Source organism: Pomacea canaliculata, linkage group LG4 (assembly GCF_003073045.1).
Source record: "Pomacea canaliculata isolate SZHN2017 linkage group LG4, ASM307304v1, whole genome shotgun sequence".
Taxonomy (NCBI): Eukaryota; Metazoa; Mollusca; class Gastropoda; order Architaenioglossa; family Ampullariidae; genus Pomacea; species Pomacea canaliculata.
The window spans coordinates 1,048,430-1,072,058 of NC_037593.1; the positions used below are offsets into that span (position 1 = coordinate 1,048,430).

At 38.0% G+C, this 23,629-nt stretch overlaps 2 protein-coding genes across 3 annotated transcripts; one reads left to right on the forward strand and one right to left on the reverse strand.

The window, feature by feature from the left end:
- Positions 1-494: 494 nt before the first annotated feature.
- On the forward strand, positions 495-11,019 carry LOC112562424 (inactive peptidyl-prolyl cis-trans isomerase FKBP6-like). 2 transcript variants are annotated; one of them, XM_025235683.1, is made up of 14 exons: positions 495-627; positions 2,142-2,244; positions 2,360-2,581; positions 3,865-3,954; positions 5,729-5,860; positions 6,112-6,182; positions 7,761-7,820; positions 8,131-8,190; positions 8,398-8,613; positions 8,817-8,926; positions 9,085-9,158; positions 9,404-9,488; positions 10,090-10,216; positions 10,873-11,019. In XM_025235683.1, exons 1-14 carry the CDS (start codon positions 613-615, stop codon positions 10,915-10,917), a joined length of 1,410 nt encoding a protein of 469 aa, XP_025091468.1. In that variant the 5' UTR covers positions 495-612; the 3' UTR covers positions 10,918-11,019. The 2 variants fall into 2 exon arrangements, with proteins under 2 accessions (XP_025091468.1, XP_025091469.1); XM_025235684.1 differs by having other exon boundaries at positions 9,407-9,488.
- A 1,114-nt stretch (positions 11,020-12,133) lies between these two features.
- Positions 12,134-22,675, reverse strand: LOC112562425 (uncharacterized serine/threonine-protein kinase SgK494-like). Its single transcript, XM_025235685.1, has 14 exons — positions 22,474-22,675; positions 21,900-22,088; positions 21,475-21,558; positions 21,128-21,196; positions 20,893-20,965; positions 20,117-20,224; positions 19,442-19,482; positions 18,255-18,282; positions 17,783-17,872; positions 16,450-16,538; positions 16,028-16,138; positions 15,328-15,429; positions 14,684-14,785; positions 12,134-14,337 (listed from the first exon to the last, which is right to left on the reverse strand). The coding sequence occupies exons 1-14, from the start codon at positions 22,525-22,527 to the stop codon at positions 14,278-14,280; spliced, it is 1,200 nt and encodes a 399-aa protein (XP_025091470.1). The 5' UTR covers positions 22,528-22,675; the 3' UTR covers positions 12,134-14,277.
- Positions 22,676-23,629: the final 954 nt, after the last annotated feature.

Here is a 23,629-nt window from a genome sequence, read left to right on the forward strand (position 1 = left end):
TAAATTATGCTTATATTACTCAACTTCAGCTACTACTATATTTTAATTTAACATCTGGCGGATTTTAAGTAGCTCAATCACTATGTATACGTACTACGATCCCCAATATTTCGAGTTTTATGCGGGGCAATTAAGTTCAAACTATCTGTGGTGCGCTTCTGTTTACTAATAATGAGATTAGGACCCGATTACACCGCAGTATTAAAACAAACCGATCAGAGCCTCTGCTGTAAACACGGAGACTGAGCGATATTAGTTGTTATTCCTTCGTTTGTCTATCCACGAACTTGTATTACCTCACTGTGTGCAGACGATTTTTTTAGTCAGGTTACCAAAACAAGGCTGGTGTGTACAAAGCTTCCGGTTTAGTCACATTCATTGTTTAGGCTCACCGAGACTAACAGCGGAAGACGTCACAAGAATCTAAGCTTTGGTCTCGGCAGACAGACAGCAGTCCACCTATACACATCCGTCCTTCTCTGTGACGCTACTGTAAGTCTGACTTCCTGCGCATGCGCAGACTACACCGCGGTACATCGCGAACTGATAGACGTGCGTAGGTACATGCGGAGGATTATTTACGTCTTGAAGTAATACCGCCAAGCTGCTGAAATGGAAATATTCGATGTAAGTATAAGAAAGGCTTGGTGCCACTGGTTTGATTGACATTATTGTCTTGCTGAGCTACTTGTTGCACAACCCAGTAGATATATATAGTTGTTTTCTTTCCGAGTTGCGAGTTTTATTCTGCGTTTGAATTTTTGTTTTTCATGGAAACGTCGGTCTGTCACTTTCACTTCTGTGAACTCATGCTGATTATGCAGACGGGGAACTTTGTTTTGAAAAAGGAACCTTAATTCTAACGGTACACTAAACAAAACTTTAAGAATCAGGTTATTGTTTTTATTAAGTAAAACTTTAGTGTCAGGTACAGTATTGAGCAGACACGCGACATCATCAAAATATGTGTGGAGGACAGCTAATCTCCAGTCCCATAAACCATCTGGAGGATACCTTAGTCACTATTTTTATACGATAAAACTTTAATAACTTTTTAATATGCATGGTTTATATGCACAAACCCAGACTAAAACTCTTAAATATTAATCATAACTTGGCTTTGAAGAAATGTTATCCTGTCAAGTGGTTTATTTTGCTACAAATTCTCTGAGATTATTCAGACTGCTTATAGTAACTAAACTATGCTTTTCAATCAAACATTTTCTATCCATCTATTCCTCTTCGTGAATCAGGTTGCACATAAGGCCTCAACCAGAGTACACCACTGATGTCGATCGGCTGAAACCCGCTCCAGGTGACCCCATGTCCAGCCCTTTCCTTTCATCTTCCTTTCCACTGTTCTTCTCCACTTTCCTTTTGGCAGCCTCATTTTCTTCGGTCATTTGGAGTCCATCGTAGGGCGACTCTGGAGAGGTCTGCTGTCTGCTGGCAGAGCACATGTCCAATCCATCGCCAACGCCTTTGTTGAACCTGTGTGGTGATGGACTCTGTTTCAGTTCTTCGGTGAAGTTCTTCGTTGGTGATGGTATTTGGCCAAAAGATGTTAAGTATGCGCCTGAGGCATATGTTTTGGAAGACGTCAAGTCTGTTACTGATAGTTTTGGTCATCTTTCATGATTCGGATCCGTAAAGGAGGGTGCTGATCACATTTGACTTGAAGATTCTTAGCTTGATCTTCTTACTGATGTTTTTTGCCTTCCCTGTGCTCCTGAGTGAGGCGAAGGCCTGGCTGTCATCTGCCAGTTTCTCTATGTAGTCTCTTTTGTCGGTTTTGTCATCCTCTTTACCTCTTTGTTTAGTTTTGTATATCTTTGTCTGTGTTGTTCCTTCAGGCGTTCAGATCTAGTGCTGTTGATTTTTTGTTTGGTTGACTTTCTCTTGTCTATCTTCTTCCATGTCTCTTGTCTGATCCACTGTTCTTTCATTTTCCATTGGAAGCCCAATATTTTCTCTCCAGTTCTCCCTATTCTTACAATGCTCGCTAGGCAAGTATACCCCGGGGTCCCACAGGGGAATCGAACATTTTACTGTGAGCAAAATGATTCAATTTCTAGAATTCATGATTTATGATTGTAGTTTTGTTAGAGCTTTACAACTGACATTAGTCATTGGATGTGCAGGATGACAGAAGTATTCCCCTGAAAGAAGGCTTGGACCTTGCGGATCTTCAGGATCCCACTAAAGGCGCGGTCTTTGAATTAGACCAAGAGGAGATTCCTAAAGGTATTTCATTTATTATAAATGCTGGAGAGAAATATAAAATCAAAATATAGCTACTTTAACAAGCATGATGTCTTTGACAATATTCTCAAATATAAAGAACTTTTTCTGTCATCAGGAGATGAATGTGAAACCAAAAATAACTACTTCAACAAGCATGATGTCTATGACAATATTCTCAAATATGATGAAGAGGTTTTCGCTGCAATGGATGATGGGCGGGAGCCATTTGAAGTCATGCAGAACAGTATGGAGGACATCTCAGGTGATGGGGGCGTCTTCAAAAAAGTTTTGCGGCCAGGTGCTGGCCCTGTAGTACCTAGGAACTCCCTGGTGAGAGGTAAGGATATTAAATACAGTAATTCCTCGCCACTTTGCGCCTCACCTTTCACAGCTTCACTATTCCAAGGGTTTTTATAAGAAATTAATCAGAAAAATGATTCGCAGATCTATGCCTCTTCGCAGATTTTCTAAAATATATATATTTCATGAATTTTTAGATGAAGAAAGCCCAAAATGCATAAAAGTATATTATATTAATTCTAACACTAAAGAAATATTGTAAATAATAAAATAATAAATAATATGAACAACAGTACATAGTGCATGTATTTACTCTGAAACGAGAACCAGCATCGCTTGCCTGAGACGCTACGTGCCTACTCACAATTGTAAACAACACACAATTTGTTGGTTGCTAGAGAAGTGACCAAGCAGAGAGTGCTGTGTTGTATCCCAGCCCCCGATGGGCTCAGTACAGTAGCGTGTTGTGTACTTTTTTGTCTTTCGTTCTATTACAGATACTGTATTACTCTACAGTACAGTACATGTTATGTGTTTGTTCTTTTATTTACTGTAAAGGTACAATACATGCGCAGAACAGTGTGGGAATGGTTATTAAGGAATTGAGAAAAGCTTTTGTAGCATATAAGTATGGGGGAGGGTTTATAAAGCCTGAATATAGTGTATAAATAAATATACCGTTTCTATTTTGCAGATTTTCGGTTATTGCGGGCAGTTCTGATAAATGTATTACTTGTCAATTCTATTCTAAACTAGCATGAAATGATCAGGATTTTCATTTTTCCAGGTCATGTTAAATTGTCACAAATACACAAAATTGTTATGTCAGTAATGCCAGTGAAGGCAAAATCTGTAGGTAAAATGACAAGCGAGGTCTGTGGTAATTTTTCCACCAACATTTTACAAGTTCATCTGTCATACAATGAAGAAATGTCAGTCGTATTTAATATTTGATTTCGGGATATTCATTGCTTGGGTATATCATACGGATGCATATGGAATGCAAGTGTGAAGATACAGAAGAAAAAAAAGCAAGCTAGAGTTTCCATATGCCTTAAAAATCAGTTCTTGGAAAGAAAAAAGTTTTGTGCCTGTTTTATGTTGTTTGCCTGTGTCATACTTCCTGTACAGTACAATGCCTGTAAAATAATTTTTTCAATATTTGCTGCATCAATTTACAATTCATTACAATGCTCATCATGTGGTGAATAGGTTTACTTTTATGTTTGCCCCTGTTGTCTTGCAAAACAGTGCTGCCCCTTTGTGCTTGTTTTCTTGCAAAGACCACAGTGATGTTATGTTTTTTGTGTCACTTTGCAGTTCATTACAATGCTTATAAAGAAGGTGAAGAGGAGCCCTTTGATTCCTCAAGACTTCGCACTGAGGTTGACAAGTTTCACTTGTTTAGAGGTAAATAGCTGAGAGAGTGTTGATACAAAGTATGTTTGAATATGCTTATAATATGTACAGAAATTTTTGTGTGCTTGTGCACAAGGGTAATTCAATGTTTTGTATGAAATCAGTATTATCACAAGTGTTTTAGCAGAAAATAGCTTTAAGATCTTGGCATCTTAATTACCATGTGGCAGTGAGCGATATGAAGATTTATTTAAACATTTGATTAGACAAATCGTAAGTAAAATTTAGTTTTGTCATGTGATGACTAGTATAGGGCTATAGTGTTGGTGCTGCACTTCTGCTCTGCTAAGCAGACTATCAGAAGGTGAAATGGGTAACTGTTGGGGTGAGTTATGTCGAGGATAGAGTAGTCTGCCTTTGGCGGCACTGGACCGTCGGGTGGACAAAAGACCAGGAAGTCTCACCACTGTTTCTCTCCCCTGGAATCAGTAGGCCTATCAACCACTACTACATCACGACAGACAAAGTGCAGGGTCACGTCGGAATGCGGGATGGTAGTTGTCATTACAGGCAATTTCTCAGAGAAGGGGAGAGGAGCAGTCAGAATATTCCCGTTAATTATAAGGCTGCGGTATAGCTATAGCAGGACAACAGCGCTGGCTGTTATTGCCACCCGCTGGACACAGGTAGTGAATAGGAAGCCAGACGGGATGGCGCCACAGTCGCAGATTGCGTTACTAGTGAGGATGGGGTAAGAAGGGGGGTCTAGTGTGGGCAGGAATAAGTCCACCTGTCCATCATATGTTAGCTACGGAGTGATTGGTTGCAGAATGGTCGAAAGTAAGTCTGAGGTATGTTAGACCAATCACAAGAGAGAATGATACTTGCAGATGAGGATTTAACATTGTGATCAGCGTAGAATCGTGGTCTTCGCACTGGGCTCTCGAGGAGGAATGTTGTAACTGAGGTCTGTTCAAGGCCTGATTCTCCGCCGTGAGTCTTGGAATCGTGACAGCTCCAGCACAACTGACTCAGTAGGTGCATAAGACCCATTCTATCATAGAGTGCACAACACTTCATCGCCAGTAACTGTTAGGTCGCAAACAGTAGAGGCTGAGGATGGTAGATAAGCGTTGGTCGTTCTTAGGCACTGTTAAGCTTGAGACAGCAGTCTGGCCTAGAAGGACAAGAGGGACACGTGGTGGCACACAGCGGTGCCAAAGTCTCTGCACTTGTGAAGGGGGCTGCTACAATCGCTACAATCAACAGAGTAACATCAACGGATTCTCGGACGTCAGCAACATCGTAGGGTTCTCATGTGACAAGACTTTTGTGTGACGAGATAAGTAGTGAGTGTGTGCTACACGAGTGTAGTGTGCTGTGTGTAGTAGGTAAGGTAATTAGTGGCTTGTGATATCTGGACTAGGTATGGAGAAATAATGGGACACCTAGAAAACGGCCATAGTTGAGATTGCATCATTTTTGTAAATTGTTTGGAATACTCTTGATCGTTAATAACTTTCTTTATCACACTAAAAGTGTGCGCATACGGTAAATGTCGGCATGAGTTGGTAGAGGTGTTTAGAGTGTGATCAGCCCGAGGCAGTGGCAATCGCAGCCTCTACCATCTTCGCGTGCTCATTCCCCGGAGTTCACGACACTGTAATCTCATATTCTGACATTTGACTTGTTTTTTAGAGGTGATGCCAAGGATGTGTTTATGGTTTGTCCTATTTGATAGTATGTTGCAAAGTCAGTCGGTAGGCTTGTACTGTAGATTTTATAATGCATTTTCTTTTTGGTGTTTTGATTGGATGTTTTCTAGACAGCAGAGTTTTGGGATTTCATGTGGCAGTCAGCACAATGAAGAAAGGCGAGATTTCCCGCTTTCTCTTCAAACCCACGTACTTCTATGGAGCCATGGGTTGTGGTCAAAGAATTCCACCTAATTGTACAGGTGCAGAAATTATGCAAACATTTTATAAATTTAACGGGTTTTGGAATTATTTAGTTAAGGAGTTTCTTTGGTGGACTATTGTAAAATGTTATAAATGTATTGGTTTGTTACTTGGTCCTCTAGGCAGTCTAGGGTATTGATCTTGGTGACTTGCAGAAGAGTTGTTAACTAAGCTGAATAATTCATAAATGTGTCACTGGTGACATTTTTAGATTAAGTTTATTTTTATATATTATTCCTTCTATGTGCAGCTTTGTTTGACATTGAGCTGCTGAGTTTTGTGGAGAACAATGGAGTGGAGGATTACTACAGCAAGACAGAGGTGAGCATCACATCATGATATTGGGTATCACAGTGGGGCAATGGCTGCATTAAGTTAGGGAGTGAGATGGATTGGGAAAAAGTGTGATTGGGGCAAAGAACTGTTGGTGATGAGATTGTTATAGAAACAAAATGAAGCAAATAATTAGCTAAATTAAATAATTAAATGCGAGGTAGGCGTCTAGAATGATTAAGGTAAGGGTTGTCAAGAATGATTAGGGTAGGGATCAAGAGTGTAGAATGATCTAGCTTTGGTGCCAAGGCTGATACGATGACCAGTAAATGATGTGACCCCTGAGGGTTCCAGTCAAGTGCCTGCCTAGCATTGATGTCAGCTGGTTTGCTTAGCGTGTGTCTCCAGCTACATTTACGATTTTTGATGTCTTGGCTAGCAGCATTCTGGTTGGTTCTTTTTCCACAGGCTGCTGCTGGAGATCTTTTCAGGCCATCTTATTCCCAGAATGTGGTGTAGGCATTAGTTGGTAAAGGTCTGGAGTTTGTTGTTGATGGTGTTTGTCACTCTCCAGGTGTCAGAACCATACATGCCTTCACATTGGTGTTGAAGATGCGGGTCTTACTCCAGAAGGACAATGCTCGGGAGTTCCAGATGGGGCAAAGGCTGTTGAAAGCATGCCTGGCCTTGTTGATGCAGCTTTTGATGTTATCGTCCGCTCCACCGTCCTTGTTGACAATGCTCCCTAGATACGTGAAGCGGTCTGTTTCCAGGATGTTCTCTCCTTGAAGTTGGATTGGGAGTTCCTGCTTGTTGTTGATTCTCATCACTTCGATCTTTTTTTGTTTGTTGACTTTTAAGCCAGTCTTCTCAGCTTCCTCTGCTAGCTTACTCAGTTTGGTTTGTGCATTCTGCTTCCAAGGAGATAAGAGAGTATTGTCATCTGCCTAAGCTCATAAACATTATGAAGACTCATCCTGCCAAGTTATCCACAACGGCAAACTCACTAAACTTTTTGTAATGAAGACTGGCGCAATAATATCACTGGATCATGCTCATTATGTAATCACTGGATTATGTGCAAAACAACAACACTGGTATCCAGTGAACCTTCACCAAACAGCTAGAGTAAATGACCAGTAAATGATGCAACATGAACAGGGTTCAAGTATTTGATGCTCTAGAGCCGCGGTTCTCAAACGGTGGCGACGACATACTTACAAGGGGGGTGCGAAGGTGGTCATTTTTAAAAAGTTTCTTATACCAGTATTAGTGAAATTAGCTTACATTGCTGGCTAAGGGGGGTGCGCGGACAGACCTTCATCAGGGGGCATCACAAGTAAAAGGTTGAGAACAGCTGCTATAGAGGTTGATATATGACTTAAAGCTTTTCCCCTTACAGTCTGTTATGTTGATGCTTGTAAAAGAACCTGTTATATCTTTTTGATGGTAAAGTTGTGATTTATCCAAACAAAAGAAAGAGCATACTTGCTGATGTCTTTTCAGCAAAATCATTCACAGACTATTATCTTTCCTTAACAGAAAAAAATAATCCTATTTTGATAGGATAATACAGAAATATTTGAACATAAAAATTTCAGAGTCCATCTTGGTTTTGTCTTGCAGGAAGAGAGGAGACTGATGCCTTTTGAAGAAATTGCTAAAGTAGCCAAAGCCGAACGACTGGTAAAAAATGTTTTTTTTATTATTAATATTATTGATACAGTATATAATTTTTTAAAAATCCCATGAAGCTTTCCTTATAATTTTTTTCTTTTAGTTCATATATATATAGAGCTTTAACGGTAAGTGCTGCCATGAACTATAATAAGTATTACTATGTTAATAATGCTTGCATAGGTGATGCGATGTTTAGCAGTTTTGCAAAAGTAATTGCAAGTTATCATTTTATTTCTCTATTAGTTTAGTTAAGAGTTTAAAATATTTCACTTTCTATATTAGCTGCAGAATTCTACTAAAACTTCTTTGTTTTCAGGAAGGGAATGAACGTTACAATCAAAATACATTTGGAAAAGCTCTTTCAAGTTACAAGAAAGTAAGTAAAGATGAGCATGCCACACAATTCTGGAAATCAAACACCAAAGTATTTGAGTATAGTGGATGATATTTACCCAAGTGCCTCACCAAAATATTTTGTAGACCAGAAATATTCCAAATTTCATAGTAAGCATGTGTATGTATTTTATGTATGTATATATGACTTTGTAGCAGATTACATATGAGACTGATTTTTTTTTTCCAGGCATTAAGAATTCTTGAAGATTGTCATTTAAAAAATGAGGAAGAAGAAAAAGAATGCATAAGGCAGCAGATAAGGGTGAACCTGAACATTGCCCAGTGTCTCCTGAACTTAAATGACTATCCCCGAGTCATCATGCACTGCAATAAAGTTTTGCATCATGAAACACATGATGATCCAGAAAAATTCTTCTCTAAAGCCAACTTTCGGAAAGCAAAAGTAAGACCTGTGCATGTTGAGCTACTCTTGAACAAATGTGTAACCTGTTAAGTGAAAGAAATAGAAGAATAGCTATGCTTGGGATATAATTCTGCTATAAATTTTAACATTTACACTTGCATGTCAAAGTTTTTATTTATCTGAGATGGTTTGTTGTTTAAAACCCTTTTATCCCCATTTTTTGTTTGTTGCTTCTTTTTAAGGCCTTTCAACAGCAAGGGAGATTTGATGAGGCCGAAAAATTTTATTTTCGAGCACGCAGAACAAACCCGTCCTGCAAGGAAATTGGAGAAGCTTTGAAGAAATTGGAGCAGTAAGTTAGAGATTATACTGGAGTTTATAATGCATTACTTGATTATATAGCGTATTCCTTGAATACCCAGTTCATCACTTTTAAAAGACAATTTATCCAGTTCATAGTATTTTTGTAATGAATGTTAAATTTATATGAAAATTAGTGTTTTTCTTCAGGCAAAAGAGAAAATATCAGCTTGATGAAAAAGAGATTTGTCTTCGAATGTTTAGAGGCCTACGCAGCACTGATGGTAAGAGTTGGCATGCCTTTCTCATAGTGTTTTCATCAGCTTTTGTTAAAATAATATTTTGAATGTGTTTATAAGGGTGGTATCTGCTTTAAAATGATTGTGCTAGTGTGATTGTGTTGTCTCTAGGTTTATGTTTTAAAGTGGGTCAGTATGAGAGAGAAACATCAACCTGTCTAAAACCAGGCATAAGTTACAATATTTTATGATAAAGCTGTTTGACTTAAAAATGCTGTTGGATTTGTCAGCAGAAGAAGAAACCCAGTCAGAGATAAAACAAAATGAGGAAAATATCACGGAAGAATTTGTAAACAGTGTCAAGAATGCAGTCAGGTCCGTCATTTGGTTGACTCTTCACGCTTTTTGTAATGTTTCTTGTCTTTTGTTATGTCTGATGCCTTTTGTAATGTTTGATGCCTTCTTAGCTTGACAGCTCATCAGTAGAACTATTCAGTGTGGTTAATGCATAAAAGAGTTGTGCTTTTTGCCTACTTATAAACATGTTTATAGTCACCTCACAAAAGTAAATGATCTGCCACATTATCGATGAAATGACATCAAAATAAAGATACCTCTCACACTAACGTTCAGAACCTTCTTCCACCATCAAGTAGAACTGTTTTTTGTTTTTTTTAAACTTTGTGTTCAAGTGAACTCTTAAGAAGTATATAGCTTAAAAATCAGGGTGAGAGATGCATAAAGCTCTAGAAAATTGGAAAAATCTGTTTGGCACTAGAAAGTTCTTTTAGGTATTTGAGCAGCTTTATGCAATTAATTAAATTTGAATATTCATGAATGATATTAACAGATTTAGTGTCTCTGCTCATAACACTTAAACATACTTGAGGCAGCTATATTTATATCTACAATATTTATTTTGAAACTTCATGTTACGTAGATTTTCATACTTACCGAAGGTGTCTGTATTGTTTAGGAGGTTTGTAAATAACGGCGACGAGACAGAGATGCTCTTCCCAAATGTGCAGCTGACACCAGGTGAGGTTGAGTGCATTTTGGAGATTGCTGTTGATGAGGGCTTAGCTGTACAGCGACGAGGGACGGTAAGTTTTGTTTAACCTTTAGTATTGTTCTGTCTTTTTTGGGGGTCAAATGTATCTAGTTAATTATATCTGATGCAATAAATTGTTAGAAATACATTCAGCAGATCTTTTGTGACTATTTTGCTCACAAGAGTTTGGACATTCTATCATCCTTAGAATCGATATCGGTGCCAGACAGCATCTCCTGTGATATTCTTCTAGGATGCTCTCTGACCCAACTTCGACCAGTCTCTGATGCTGATATAAAGGCGATCATTCTGAAAGCCAAGCCAACAACTTGTCAGTTAGACCCAATACCCACAAGCCTTCTTGAGTGCTTAGATATTTTATTCCATCTATTACAGTGTAAATGTCAGCTTGTCATCAGGTGCTTTCCCATCTTTGTTTAAAAATGCCCTGGTGAAGCCACTTCTTTAGAAATCCACGCTTGATGTCGAATGTGTTGAACAATTGTTGCCCAGTTTCCAACTTGTCTTTTCTCTCAAAGATCACAGAGAAAGTAGTGTTGACACAACTCTGGGGCTACTTACAAGAGCACCAGTTCATCCCCCATGCTCAGCATATCGACCTTTTCACAGAACTGAAATGCAGTGTGCTGGTGCTGCCAACATGTACAGTGATGTTGCCACTCAATGCTTTTCGTTCTTGTTTTACAGGGTAACAGTGTGAGGATAGCGCTGATGAAAAAGACGAAGAGATAAAAATGTGCCCCCCAAAATAGATGTTATTCAAAATAAACATTGGTTTTTTTTTAATTTTTAAAATGTGATTTGTATTGTCTTTTAATAAAGTTTAAATTTGAAGTTTTTGTGGAAACTAGACTGATTGGAGAGAGAGAGAGAATCTTGTCAGTGGCAGCAGGCACAATCCTTTCTGCCATGCACTTTGACTAATCTGCTTCTAAAAATCAGGCAAGGATGGAAATTGATTTGGATGCACATTCAGCTGATGATCTGTTTGTGTGTGTGCACAGCACATGCACGAGGGAGAGTGATTAAGCTATATTATAATACTTATGGTTGTCATTTTCCACTGAATATTAGATACACAGTTAACCAATCAATCTGCAGTTGATAACAAGAGAAATCTTTTGCAGTTTGATCTTTGTTTGTACAGCTGTCTCCACTAGGCTTTTCTAGGAACAGTCTGATCAATGTAAGACATACAGATGAATTCCATGTAATAGTACAAGTGAGAGAATAAATAAAAAGTGCACAGGGCAAATGGCACTATTTAAAATAATTTTCACCCTCATGATTGCCTGTATCCACTGTTAATGAGGCACACTCAGCTATGTATGTCCAGATAAATGATTAAAGATTTATTATTTGCACAGACACAAAAAGGCCTTGATAAAGAATTGCTGTATTATCGTATCTGCCAGAGTTACATTTTCCTGGTGTATGATCATTGCGGCATTCCTCGTGTAGCATTCACCTTTGAAGCTTTGAGAACAGGCAAAACCTGTAGATCCCATTAGCAATGTTGCTACCATTCTCCTAGTATCACTTAAGTCTTAAGACAATGTATAAGGTCCCTGTGGGTATGAAAGGCTCGATAGAAATGATCACTGTTATGTGAGAAACCAGATTTCACAAGATTGTCTTGAAGTATTAACCATGTGGAGACTATAGGCAAGGAAAATCATTCAAATAGAACTTAAGAGCAGACTTGCGACTTCTGGCATTAGCTGCTACTTCAAGCTGGTACATAAAGATTATTTTCAGGTGGACTGACTGTTTCTTCCTTCTGTTTTTGTTGTAATGTCAAATGTAGCTTGCACACAATATTTTAAGTAGTTGAGTCAAAAGGGAAGCTTCTAACAGATAATACAACCAACACACTTATGGTGCACCAGTTCACTTGTACAATATTTGAGATGCACCAAAGTGCACCTCAATCATACCCACACTCACATCAGATTTCCAGTTTAATGAAGACATGTAATGAGGTACCAATCTGCTGCCATCTACACAAAAACGTTTCATTGAAGAATCCATTTAGTCCTTTCATTCTAGACCATGGCAAGCAAGATGCACATGGTAACTCATTTTAAAAGAGATCGGTAGCCTGAAAAACACTGATGCATTTTGTGGTTCCTTTATGTGTTGAGTGAAAAACTAATGTTACAACAATAATATAGTAAGTTCTGAGGACTGGTGCCATGTCCTGAGATAAAATGTGTATTCCAGAGATGAGATCTGGACCCACGTCTCAATGTCTTCGTGACAAATGTTCCCTCGCTAAGCCAGGGACTCCTACATTAAATTGTACATAGACACACATCCGTAACAATGGAACATTTTACAGCACATAAAATCAATCCTAAAATCTGTGGAAACATCAGATTCTTCTAAAACACAGAACACTTCTGGTTCTACAGCACATTACAGAATACTGATATAAAATGACACAATTGAAATAAAAGCCTTTAGACAAAAATTATGCTTTTCTCATGTTTCCACTCTACTGGCCTACAAACCCTTGGAATACGCTAGCCATGCTCTTTTAATAGCAAGTAAAAAGTTAAAAAACTGCAAAATAAATACAATTACAAATATTTACAACCAAGTTTACACTGGGCAGCAGATCATATATCACCTTTGATAAAAAGTTTTAATACATGTATTTTTCTCTCATTTTTCTTGTATGCATGCACGTGTATATGTGCACACATAAGGCAGACGGACTTTGTGTCAAGTGGAGAAAACCATTGTAGTTATTTGCTGCTACACTCCACAACCATCTATTGATGCATTTTTTACAGATGACAAGCAACAAAATGTCAAGTTCCTCAATAGGTACTGGGTTGTATGACAGATTTAGGTAAACATGCCAGTTACCATAATAGCATGTATATATGGTTGATGATTTCCTGTTCAACATATTTCCACATTCCAAAATGCATTGTTGCATGCACTTAACTAAAGTGATATTTAATCTGGATCATCTTGCTGTGATGTTTGTTCAATGATCTTATTAGGAAAACATTAGATATAGGATTTTAAAAAAAAAGTGGTAGCAGTTTACATCCATCATAAGCACTTTTTGGGGTCATGACAGGTAAAATTTTTGTACTTTCAAAAACAGTAGAAGAAATGACCAACTGTTTTACTAGTTATACTAATGAGATGTGCATAATGTATGGAAAATGTTAGGCAGATAAACTGGCCAAGGTGGTGTTGCAAGCACTGCCTACATTCTCACTAGGTTCACACTGGATATGGTGGTAAACACAAATAGCCAAGGCACAGGTAAACTCACAACGTCACACAAAAAGGCAAATATAAATATCACCTGGTAAATAAACTCTGCATATTGTACTCTTGTATTACTCGAGCAAAATTAACTGCTGCTTTTAAAAGAAGTGAGTACCGATCTCATAGGTAGGCCTGTACATTAGCATGCCAAGTGTCAGCACTGGTTCCTTGATACACTGTACACTTAAGCATGTATCAGCTGATCAGGCACAATATTATGATTCACTGGGGCACTTCAATCAACATTATCTGCCTCTCTTGCATCAGCTTCCATGGATGAGCACAATGGAAGATGCTCTTCTGAAACACTTTGAGTCTGAAAATCCTAAACACATTTTCACATTTTGGCCTGCTGCAGTAATTGCTAAGGCACTCCCACGATGTTTGTACTTATCCTTTAGATGCACTTGTGATACAAATAAGGACATCCTGAGGTCAGCTAAAACCCTTCCCTGCTGACACCTCATTTTTTGTGTGGACTCTTGTTTCAATCTCAGTAGCTGCCCTTACTGTAAGAAGACTATACATGGCAGTCACACCATAGAAGCTTCTCTCTGCTAGAAATGAAAGGATTGTAATCCAGCTCCTGGCTACATTAGCTTTGTGAGGAGGTTATTGCGGTTCAGGAGAGAATAAAGGTTGTGTCACAGTCGCCTCCTCTGATGTCCACCATCTATCCTCACTCCTTACACCTGGGCAAGTCTGACATCGGCAGTTCTCTGCTCCTGCTAAGATCTCTAAAACCAACCTGACCTGCAGATTGCGAGACATAACTTTCGAAAAATTTTCATTTCTTGGCATTCAGACAAAAACAGGTACGGCATCAGGCGGGAGGTTCCAACGGCAGTTTGTACTGTCAAACTGAATTCAAGAAGGAAAGAAAAAAAAAAACCATTTGAATTTGGCAACTGAACCAAACTGCATTCTAATGTATTAAGTAATATACTCATAAAAATTGTTTTTAATTTGAATTTTTTTTAGAATTCTACAATCCTAGGATTTTAATAATGGAAAAATGGCCTTTAGTGGTAATTTGTTCTTCCCCATCAAGATTTTAATACTTAATTTTATCCACACCATCTGTTTATAGCACTGTGTCTTGACATAAACAAATTTTAAATTACTACCAAGGGGCGTACTTCCCTTACTTTTCTCCACCCAAACATACTCAAGTGTACAAATAACAGCTGAATGAATGTGCACTCACCCCTTCAAACAGGTCCTTTTCTCGGTTTTCAACAAGATGAGGTGCCCAGCTCATACCAGACATTGGGAAAAAATCTTCAGGCACAAAATCTATGGGTGACAACTGCACAAGGAAATGTCACAGTTGTACAACATCGCAGTTCACTGACTAATCCAGACAAAAAAAAGAAATTATTTGCTTACATGGTCACTGACCTATGCTAAATGATCATATATTGTGGATTCCCATGATTGATGACCTATGCCTACAGTTCACATATTGTGGGTTTAAATCAGGGGTGCCCAATTTACGACCTGAGCGCGATATCTGGCCCGCAAAGGTGCCCCATCTGGCTCGCTCATTTTAACCAGACAGAACATTTCATTTTTAACATGATTCTGGCAAAACCTCCATGTTCTGGCCTGTGAGATTTTATATCATGTCCTGTCCAGCCTTCAGGTGAGAAAAGGTTGGGCACCACAGGTTTAAATAGTCAGTGCTCTATGCCCAAAGACTGTATAATGCAGACTCATTGTGATCTGTACCTAAAGGCACTTGGTTATGGAGTGGCCCACTCCCCAAAAAAACACTAGTCGAAAACTCATGGTGACACAATTTTGCTGTGATTCTGCAAAATAGATAAACAAATGTCTGATAGAACTCACCTTTTTATCAAGCAGGTCTGTGAATACCAGGTCTCTGAAAAATGGCAAATCTTGCAAAATATCCAGACTAGTAAGCCGTCGCTTAGGGCTTTTTGTTAGCAGCTGCAAAACAAGTTTGTTTCCTTGGTTTTTAAAGCCTGAACACAACATTTTAGTTCAACACAGCTGTTATTTCTGTTCTATATACATGCTGTAGACTACTTCCCAGAAGAGTGCAAATTCAAGACTGACCACTTCAGGTAAGACTTTTCACAGCTTAGTCTTTATTGTAGCTCATCCCCTTTACACTACAGACTTTCACACCTCTCACTGTAGCTCCATGTTTCCTTTGTACTTTCACAGCCTTCCTGTAGCCTGACAAGTCCTTGACCTCACTGATCATCCTGACTATCTAGTACCCTCTAGTACAGACCTGAGCAAAGGCCGGCCCGCCTCCTGTCTCTGACCGGCCTGCCCGCTGGCAAAGGGATAGTATATATGATATATCTACAGTATTGGGTAAAACTGGGTTAACTATATTAGTCCGGCCCTCTAAAACATCCCAATTTCTCATGCGGCCCCTTAGGAAAATTAATTGTCCACCCCTGCTCTAGTACCACTGCTGTCTACAGAGTTTCACACATACTTGTACTGTTAAACTATCTTATGGAATGCATACGAAATCAAAAAGGTGCATAAGCAGATTGTTGTTGGGACATACCCTGTTAACAACATCTTGAGCCTTATCACTGTAGCTGCTAGGAAGCAGGTAGGCGCAGTCAAACACTCTCTGAGCCATGTTTGTATGATTGTCTGCTCCTTCTACTGGGTACTGTGTTCAACAATCGTACAAGAACTATCACCATTAGAAACAACCACACATTGCATGTAAAAAAAATCTAGTTGGCTTTATAACTGACAACATAAATTACAAGGCTGCAGAATCAAGGGTAAGAAAAATTCTTGCTCCTTATTCTTATTTCTTTAGGCACAAACATTACTCTGCAGACAGCACACAGTAACATAATGAACATTGCCCTGCCAGTTACCAGAGTCAGAAGAAATATAAACATTTTCCTGCTAGACACATCAGCGTTAATATCCTTTCATGAAAGCGGAACGCACAAGACAGGGATCACCTACCTTCCCCACCAGCATAGCGTACATGAGGATACCCAGAGACCACCAATCTGCAGCATGGTCATAAGGGTAGACAGACAAGACCTCTGGTGCTGTAACACAACCAGCAACCTTATGATATTAGCATTATAAGCATTGTTCTTTACACCAATCAACATAGCTGTCAATAGTTGTGATTACAGCCAATTGTCTAGTTCACCTGCTCGTCTTCCTCTGCAGATTTATAACAATCCATCCTTACTGTTTGCTCCATGATTCCTCTTTGTGTCTTCTATATTTTGTTTTTTATTACTTGTCTGCATAATTGGTTCTTCTGTCCATGTCTCCTACTTGTCTTACACACTGAGAGCTTGCTTCACGAGTGTGATTATTTGCTATATAGATCACACATTTATTATTACATTATTATTAATATTAGAAATGGAAAGTACCCAGTCTACACACTGTGACCTGAAATAGACATAATACCTGTGATTTTAGCATGAGAAAGACTGAATAACTGTTATATAATCTAAATAAACAATTGAGTAATGCATAAGCAATACCTATACAAAGCATTTAAAGAAAGCACAAGTGAAAATAGAGTATATTGGTCATATTGCATTGACATGACTTCATAAAATTTCCTCCAAGGAAACACCTGCTAATATTTTTCTGGTGTCCAGTCACTTAATCCCCAGACACTTCATCCCCGACACTTCATCCCCTAGACTTTTAATCCCCAGACACTTCATCCCCAGACACTTAATCCCCGACACTTCATCCCCAACACTCAAGAACAATTTTCATATCATATTGTTGAAGAACATTAAATTTACTAGCTTATATGAACTTTAACTAATGTTGTTGATGTTCAAATGACGTTGAAGTTAAAAGCATGATTTCAATTTGAATTTCAATTAAATTTTTCGCTGACTTCATAATTTTTATAGTTAAGGATTTATTTTAGGGATTAAGTGTCTGGGGATGAAGTGTCTGGGGATTAAAAGTCTAGGGGATGAAGTGTCGGGGATGAAGTGTCTGGGGATTAAGTGACTGGGAACCTATTTTTCTATCACTTTGATTTAAATGTACTGCATAATACTTGTTTCATTATTAAAAAAAACAAGAAAACTCATTCTGGCATGGCTCTTACAATGATTTCCCTGCTCCAAGATCTCCATGCTTACAGATTAAACCTCTAATGATCATAAAATCACCTGCTATCCAAACTGCTACACAAAGAATTATAACATAAACATCATAAATTATAAAAACATAAAACAGCACAAAACACAAATAATTTTTTTAATGCTTAAAAGGGGTAGAAAAGTATCTAGTGCATTATTGAACTAACCCATATACTGCAGTGTTCCACAAACAGTTCTTGTCTGACTTCCACCCTGAAGCCATTTAGCAAGCCCAAAGTCAGTCAGTTTCATGTGACCTAAACACAGAACAGACCAAATGTTGTTCTGCGAAACAGCCAGCTCAACCAAGAAAAGTAAGGTAGAATCTTACCATAAATACGAACTGAGCAAACACATAATTACAAACAGAACATCCACATAACTACAGACTGAACATACACAAAATATTAATAACTGATCCCAAAGTTGACTTAGATGGAACAATCATGCAAAGGTGACTTGAGTAAATGCATATGCAGCATACCTACTGTGTATGACCACCATCATTTATAATCTCACTGCTCAAAGGATATTTTCAATAATAAACAAGAATTGTCAGTCATATTAATTTAAATTACCAGTGCCTGTTTAAGCATAAGGCACCGATTAACGTACTGTAGCCAATATTCAGGTACTTACCTCTGGAATCCAACAGAATGTTTTCCATCTAAATAAAGACAAAGAAGAAATAAAAAAAATATAGCCTTTTACAGAAAAAATACACTTTTTATGTAGTGAGTAAAGGTAGGAAGTCAAACTATAACACATTTATCACAGTAATAATGTCATGTTTTCCTTAAGGCTGACCAGCATCCATCTGTTTCTCAAGCTATGTACTAATAGGAAAGTATTCACAGAAATCATTCTATTGTCTGCTGTTTTCTAGTACATATCAAAGAAGTTGTGGTTATTTGTACCCCAACTATCAAATTTTGTTTAGAGTACATTGACACATTCCACATTATGTCTTTATTGTATCTTTCTCAATTCATCCATTTTTTTTCCTCCTTATCTCCACAAAAACTAATTTCCACCTATGAACTCCATATCTTCTGTTCATCAGTGCAAGCGCCTTTGAACTTATACTGCTGTAACGCCCTCTGGAAACCTCTGCTCAAACAGCAGACTTCAAAGAATTTACAGCCAGCCACATGATATCCCATTCAGGTTTTTAGCCTGAGGATGGCAATTGTTGCAGTGCTAAGTGCTAATGCTTCATCACCTTCCTGCTTTCAAATTTAAAGCTGTTCATTGAATTGAAAGCTATCCAATTATTATCAATTCTTGACATGGAGTTTCAAACAAGCAGGAGAATGCCACCAATTATTAGTGCAGCACTGCACCATGCATGCTCCACTATGCATTTAAATGTGTGATAGCAACAATATTTATCTGGGTGTTAAGCCTCAAACTCTCCAGCCTTCACAAAATGTTGAAGGAATGCTGCAAAGCAACATCCTACGATAATCTCTGCATTCACTAAATTTTCCTTGAGGCTACTTGAGACATCTCCGAAAAGAATGTGTGGCGATACTATATACAGCCTTGCAAATAAGTGCAGGAGCCTGTGTCTGTGACAGAGCTAAATATAAAACTGATATCTGCATGAAATAACTTCCTCACCTACAATCTTCATGGTCAGCAAAATTTCTGTCAAATATTTTATTATCATCAGAGGAACAGAAAAAAATAAAAGTTTTGTTGGCATGACTTTACAACATTACATTTTAAAAATCCAAATTTATGTTTACAAAAGACATTTCCCAACTATGTTTATGCTTGGTAGTTTTTAAGTGCTTAACCTCATACCACCTGGAAGATCTCACCTTGACATCTCGATAGATCACACCAGAATTATGCAGGTAATCTGAAAACAATGGTACAAATAACTGCCAAATTTCCTGGGCCTGCATAAACTTCAAATGTTAGAAAAGGAAAAGAGGTACACTGTTCAAGCAAAGTACCTAAAATGTTTTTTAAAATTTGTTTAGTTTGTCTCTGTTTCCGTTCCTTTTCTTACACACACATCAACCCCTCCCCCAATTTTCCAGAAACCAGTAACACACTCATGAAATGTCGTAAATCAATGACATTCACTTTATTTTTGTAACTTTTTTGTAGCTAAGTACTGAGCATCCAAGTTAAATTATAAGTTATAATAGGATTGATAAAGTTGGTATTTGTCATTTATCACGAAAAACTTTACACTTTTAGCAAGGCAAGAATAAGCAAGGTGAAGCAGACATCTGGAAACTGTCGTCAAACTTTTCAACAGCAGATTTCACCTGAGCTGTGTTGACTCTATATGCATTCTCTGGTTTACACACACACTACTTTCCTTTAAGCTTTTTTTTTTAAATAAAGAAACAAACCAAAAACTTCAAATTAATACAAAGTATTCACAAATCCTTCATGTAAAACACAGACTGGTTTTCCATTTAAAAAAAAAAAAAATGGCAAGCACATAGAATTTTAGTGTACACTATAATTTCCAGGCTTACCTAACACTATCGCCATTTCAGCAGAGTAGATCTGAACCAACTTTTCTGGAAATGCTCCATGGAATGTCCACAATGTGAAGAGTTCCCCAAACGGAATGTATTCTAACACTGCACATAAACACGTTAATAAATCAAGTTCACAAAGCACACATGTACATTAAACATAGGAATGTTCATGACTGTACCATTGACCTTTGACACATAATTCTCAGCTAACAGCGATTGGAGTGGAAATAATCTGGGATATGAGTAAGATATAAGCTTTCATTCAGTGACATTTACACCTGTACGCTTTTTTTTTTTAACCAAAAAGAGGTAAAGCCTGTAGGGCTCTTTAATGAAGGAGATTTAATTAACATGTAAGTTTAGTACTGCTATTGGCAGTGGGTTGTGTGCATTTGACCAATGAAAGTGTATCCATGCAGCAAAGGCACATTGTGTTTTTTGCCTCTTTCTCTCAATGGAATTTGATAGAAAAGCTACAGTTGAGTTAGTTTATCAGATGCCAGACAGGCATCTTTATTTGTACAGCTGCCAGGCTTATTTATTTATACAGCTACCAAGCACATTTATTTGCACAGTTCCAGGCAGTTTTCCACCATTATGGCTTTCTTCCTACTACTGCCATCAACTGGCAGTCATGACTCATTGTCAAAATCATTTAACAAAAATATCCTAGAACTATTCCAATTTATCCAGTAACTCCCTAGTACAAGACAGATGGCCCTTAAAGTCTGTAATGGCCAGATAATTAACTCATCAAAGTAGAATCTCACCTATATATAGACTCCTGCGAGACTGCCAATACTCTAGGGCCTTTACTATAAAAGGATGCTCTCCAACCATTGACTGCAAACAATGAGAACAAAGATGCATAACAACATGAATGTTAAAGTAAGAATGGAAATACATTCCACAATCATCGCATTAGGAAAAGACATTGTACAAAGACTTAAGCAAGTGGAAAATATAGCCAGCTTTATTGAATATGGAAAGTATGTTCAAGAAAACCTGAATGGCAGCCTCATCCTTGCACTGCTGTACAGCATTTTCCTTGATAATCTGCTGCTTGTCAAGTACCTGTTATTAAAGACAAAATGGGGGAGGGCTGCTTACTTTTGTCATGTTTAAAATATGGGATCCTATGTGTGTCTGTATCCAAAAAAAAGAGGCAATAAGCAAATGTATATGCATGTATGCATGTGAAAATTAAAATTACATGGTCAGAATTGCAAAACAGCACACAAATTACCCAGACTACATCAGCATAAATCTTATCACTACGCTGTATTTGGTTAAAACCTAAATGAACACAAAGTTTTAGCATTGTGAAAAAATGTTTGTGGCATTGAACTTACTTTCATGGCATAGAACTGCTTGTCATCTTCTCTTTGCACTTTCAGAACATTGCCAAATGCTCCTTGAGCAATTACTTCCACAACCTGATGACAAACGTGTCAAAGAGATAAAATGTATATACATCGTGGAGAGGGGGCTTTGTCAAGAGCATCACTTCTTCTTGGCTAGCAGAGGATATTACAGATATCAAAATATATAACAGTTTTATGTTATAAATAACCAATACTGTTTTGCCTTTGTTTCAAATTCATGCTGGTGTACACCCACACACGCTGTGTTCATGTGGTTTAAAGTATTCAAAATATACATCTCAAAGGACATGAAATATTACTTATACATATGAGATGATACTGTGCAAAGCATATTTCCTAAGAATGAATTGCATTGCCCTCTGCACAAAAATAAGTATAAACTGTCTATTTACCTCAAAATCGTGATCTTCAATTTCCCCTCTGACTGGAAAATGTGGAAGAAACAGTGCTTCTGTGATGGGGATTTTGTTATCTGTTTTGTCTGCACTTTTTGCCCCCTTGTTCTCCTTCTGTTTTGGGCTGGTTAGCCGCTGAGAGCTGCGAGACTTTTCGCGAATGAAGCTGGCATCAGGTGATAGAGCCTAAAAGAAAGAAGACAAAATCTGTAGGTAACCTGTAACTCTCATTAATTCACATATCCCTCTTTCTTCCCCACTGTGATATAGTCACAAACGCAGATGGCAAAAGGCCATATATAAGAAGCAGATACAGAAAACACCATCTCGTTTTCAAATAATTTAAGTGTTGCGAGTTGGCCATGATAATGATAGTTAATTTCTTTACTGTAATAAAAATAACAAAACTCTTCACTAAATCAAAATGTCTGCTGGTCTTTCTGTGCAGGCTTTTAGATGCCCGGCTGGTCATGCTTCATCGTCTATTAATTATGCACCTCTAGTACCAAAGTAGAGCAAAGCATTTTCCTGAATCTTGGGTTGGAGATCCAAGTACTGATGTAACACTCACCTGTGTGTCCGGCACCGATTGCACCTTCCGCAGCTTGTTTTGATTGTTTCCCATTTCATACCACCTTTCGTAATATCTTAGCAAGTACTCATTTTCTTGTACTTGTCAGACATTATTAATTTCTGGAGACTTCTTCATTAGGGGTAACCTAAGATCGCTATGAGTTCCTGCATAGAAATATTCTCGTTTGGCTCTCATCTGTATTTTGACCAATTCTCTAGACTGAGCGATTTAGTTTGTAGGGCTCTACACCCGCTGATACGCTGAGTAGTACAAGTGTCAGAAGAATATATAAATGTTATTGACTTCAGTAAGATGAATTTGTGGTTAATGTTCTAAACTTTGATAATTTGAGCAAACTACTTTTTATTTTAAATATTTGTGTAAAGATGGCGTTATTCACATTTTGTGAGATAACTCTCTGTAACCTAAAAAAGTATTTTGTGAAGAGAAATGCCACGGTGGGATGGGGAATCATTTTTTTTTTGAATCTATCACATATTCTTAAAAGGTATAATTTATTCACCTTATCTTCATGCATGAACAAACAAAATGAGATAAGTTATGGATGTCATTGTCATAATAATACTCTATAGGGGAAGATAATGTCAATGCTCTTGAATGAATCAAACATTAGAGTTGCTTACCTTAGATGGCTATAGCTGAATGCCATAATCATGAAGCGAGGGCAAGTCCTTGCACTGTGGCAACATGGAAAACTCAAGGAAAAGCGTCTTGTTTCCGAAGTTCTAACGCAGTAGTTCCTAACATGCAGATGCTGTTTTACCGTAAGGTTTCTCAGGGTTAAGAGGAAATAGTGCCCGCAAGGTCTGGACACCGCTTTAATAACTTTGGAAACAACACGCTTCTCTTTGAGTTCACCACTCTTTTACCTCCAGGGGAAACGACATACTCTTTCAATTAAAGCTCCTACCCCTGGGGAAATGGGGAGTAAAAATTACTTATACATATGCTATATCTCAGAATGCTTTCCCCCAAAAGTAGTAGGGCAAATTACAGTTTCGATCGTTGTCTCCAGTCCTTAATTTGACCCTCTTCTAATAAGTAAAGAGGTATAAATCAGCGAAAACGATACAGCTCACATCAGTTTTGCAGACTTGCAGTGATATAGTGACGTGGAGAGTTCTCTTTTTGC

Coding starts and splice junctions, on each gene's coding strand:
- LOC112562424 (XM_025235683.1), top strand. Junction 2,582..3,864: donor TAGGAACTCCCTGGTGAGAG/GTAAGGATATTA, acceptor GTCACTTTGCAG/TTCATTACAATGCTTATAAA. Junction 8,191..8,397: donor CTCTTTCAAGTTACAAGAAA/GTAAGTAAAGAT, acceptor TTTTTTTTCCAG/GCATTAAGAATTCTTGAAGA.
- LOC112562425 (XM_025235685.1), bottom strand. CDS start 22,527: ATGGGAAACAATCAAAACAAGCTGCGGAAGGTGCAATCGGTGCCGGAC. Junction 20,225..20,892: donor TCGCAGGAGTCTATATATAG/GTGAGATTCTAC, acceptor GTTTATGTGCAG/TGTTAGAATACATTCCGTTT. Junction 17,873..18,254: donor CATTCTGTTGGATTCCAGAG/GTAAGTACCTGA, acceptor TTCTGTGTTTAG/GTCACATGAAACTGACTGAC.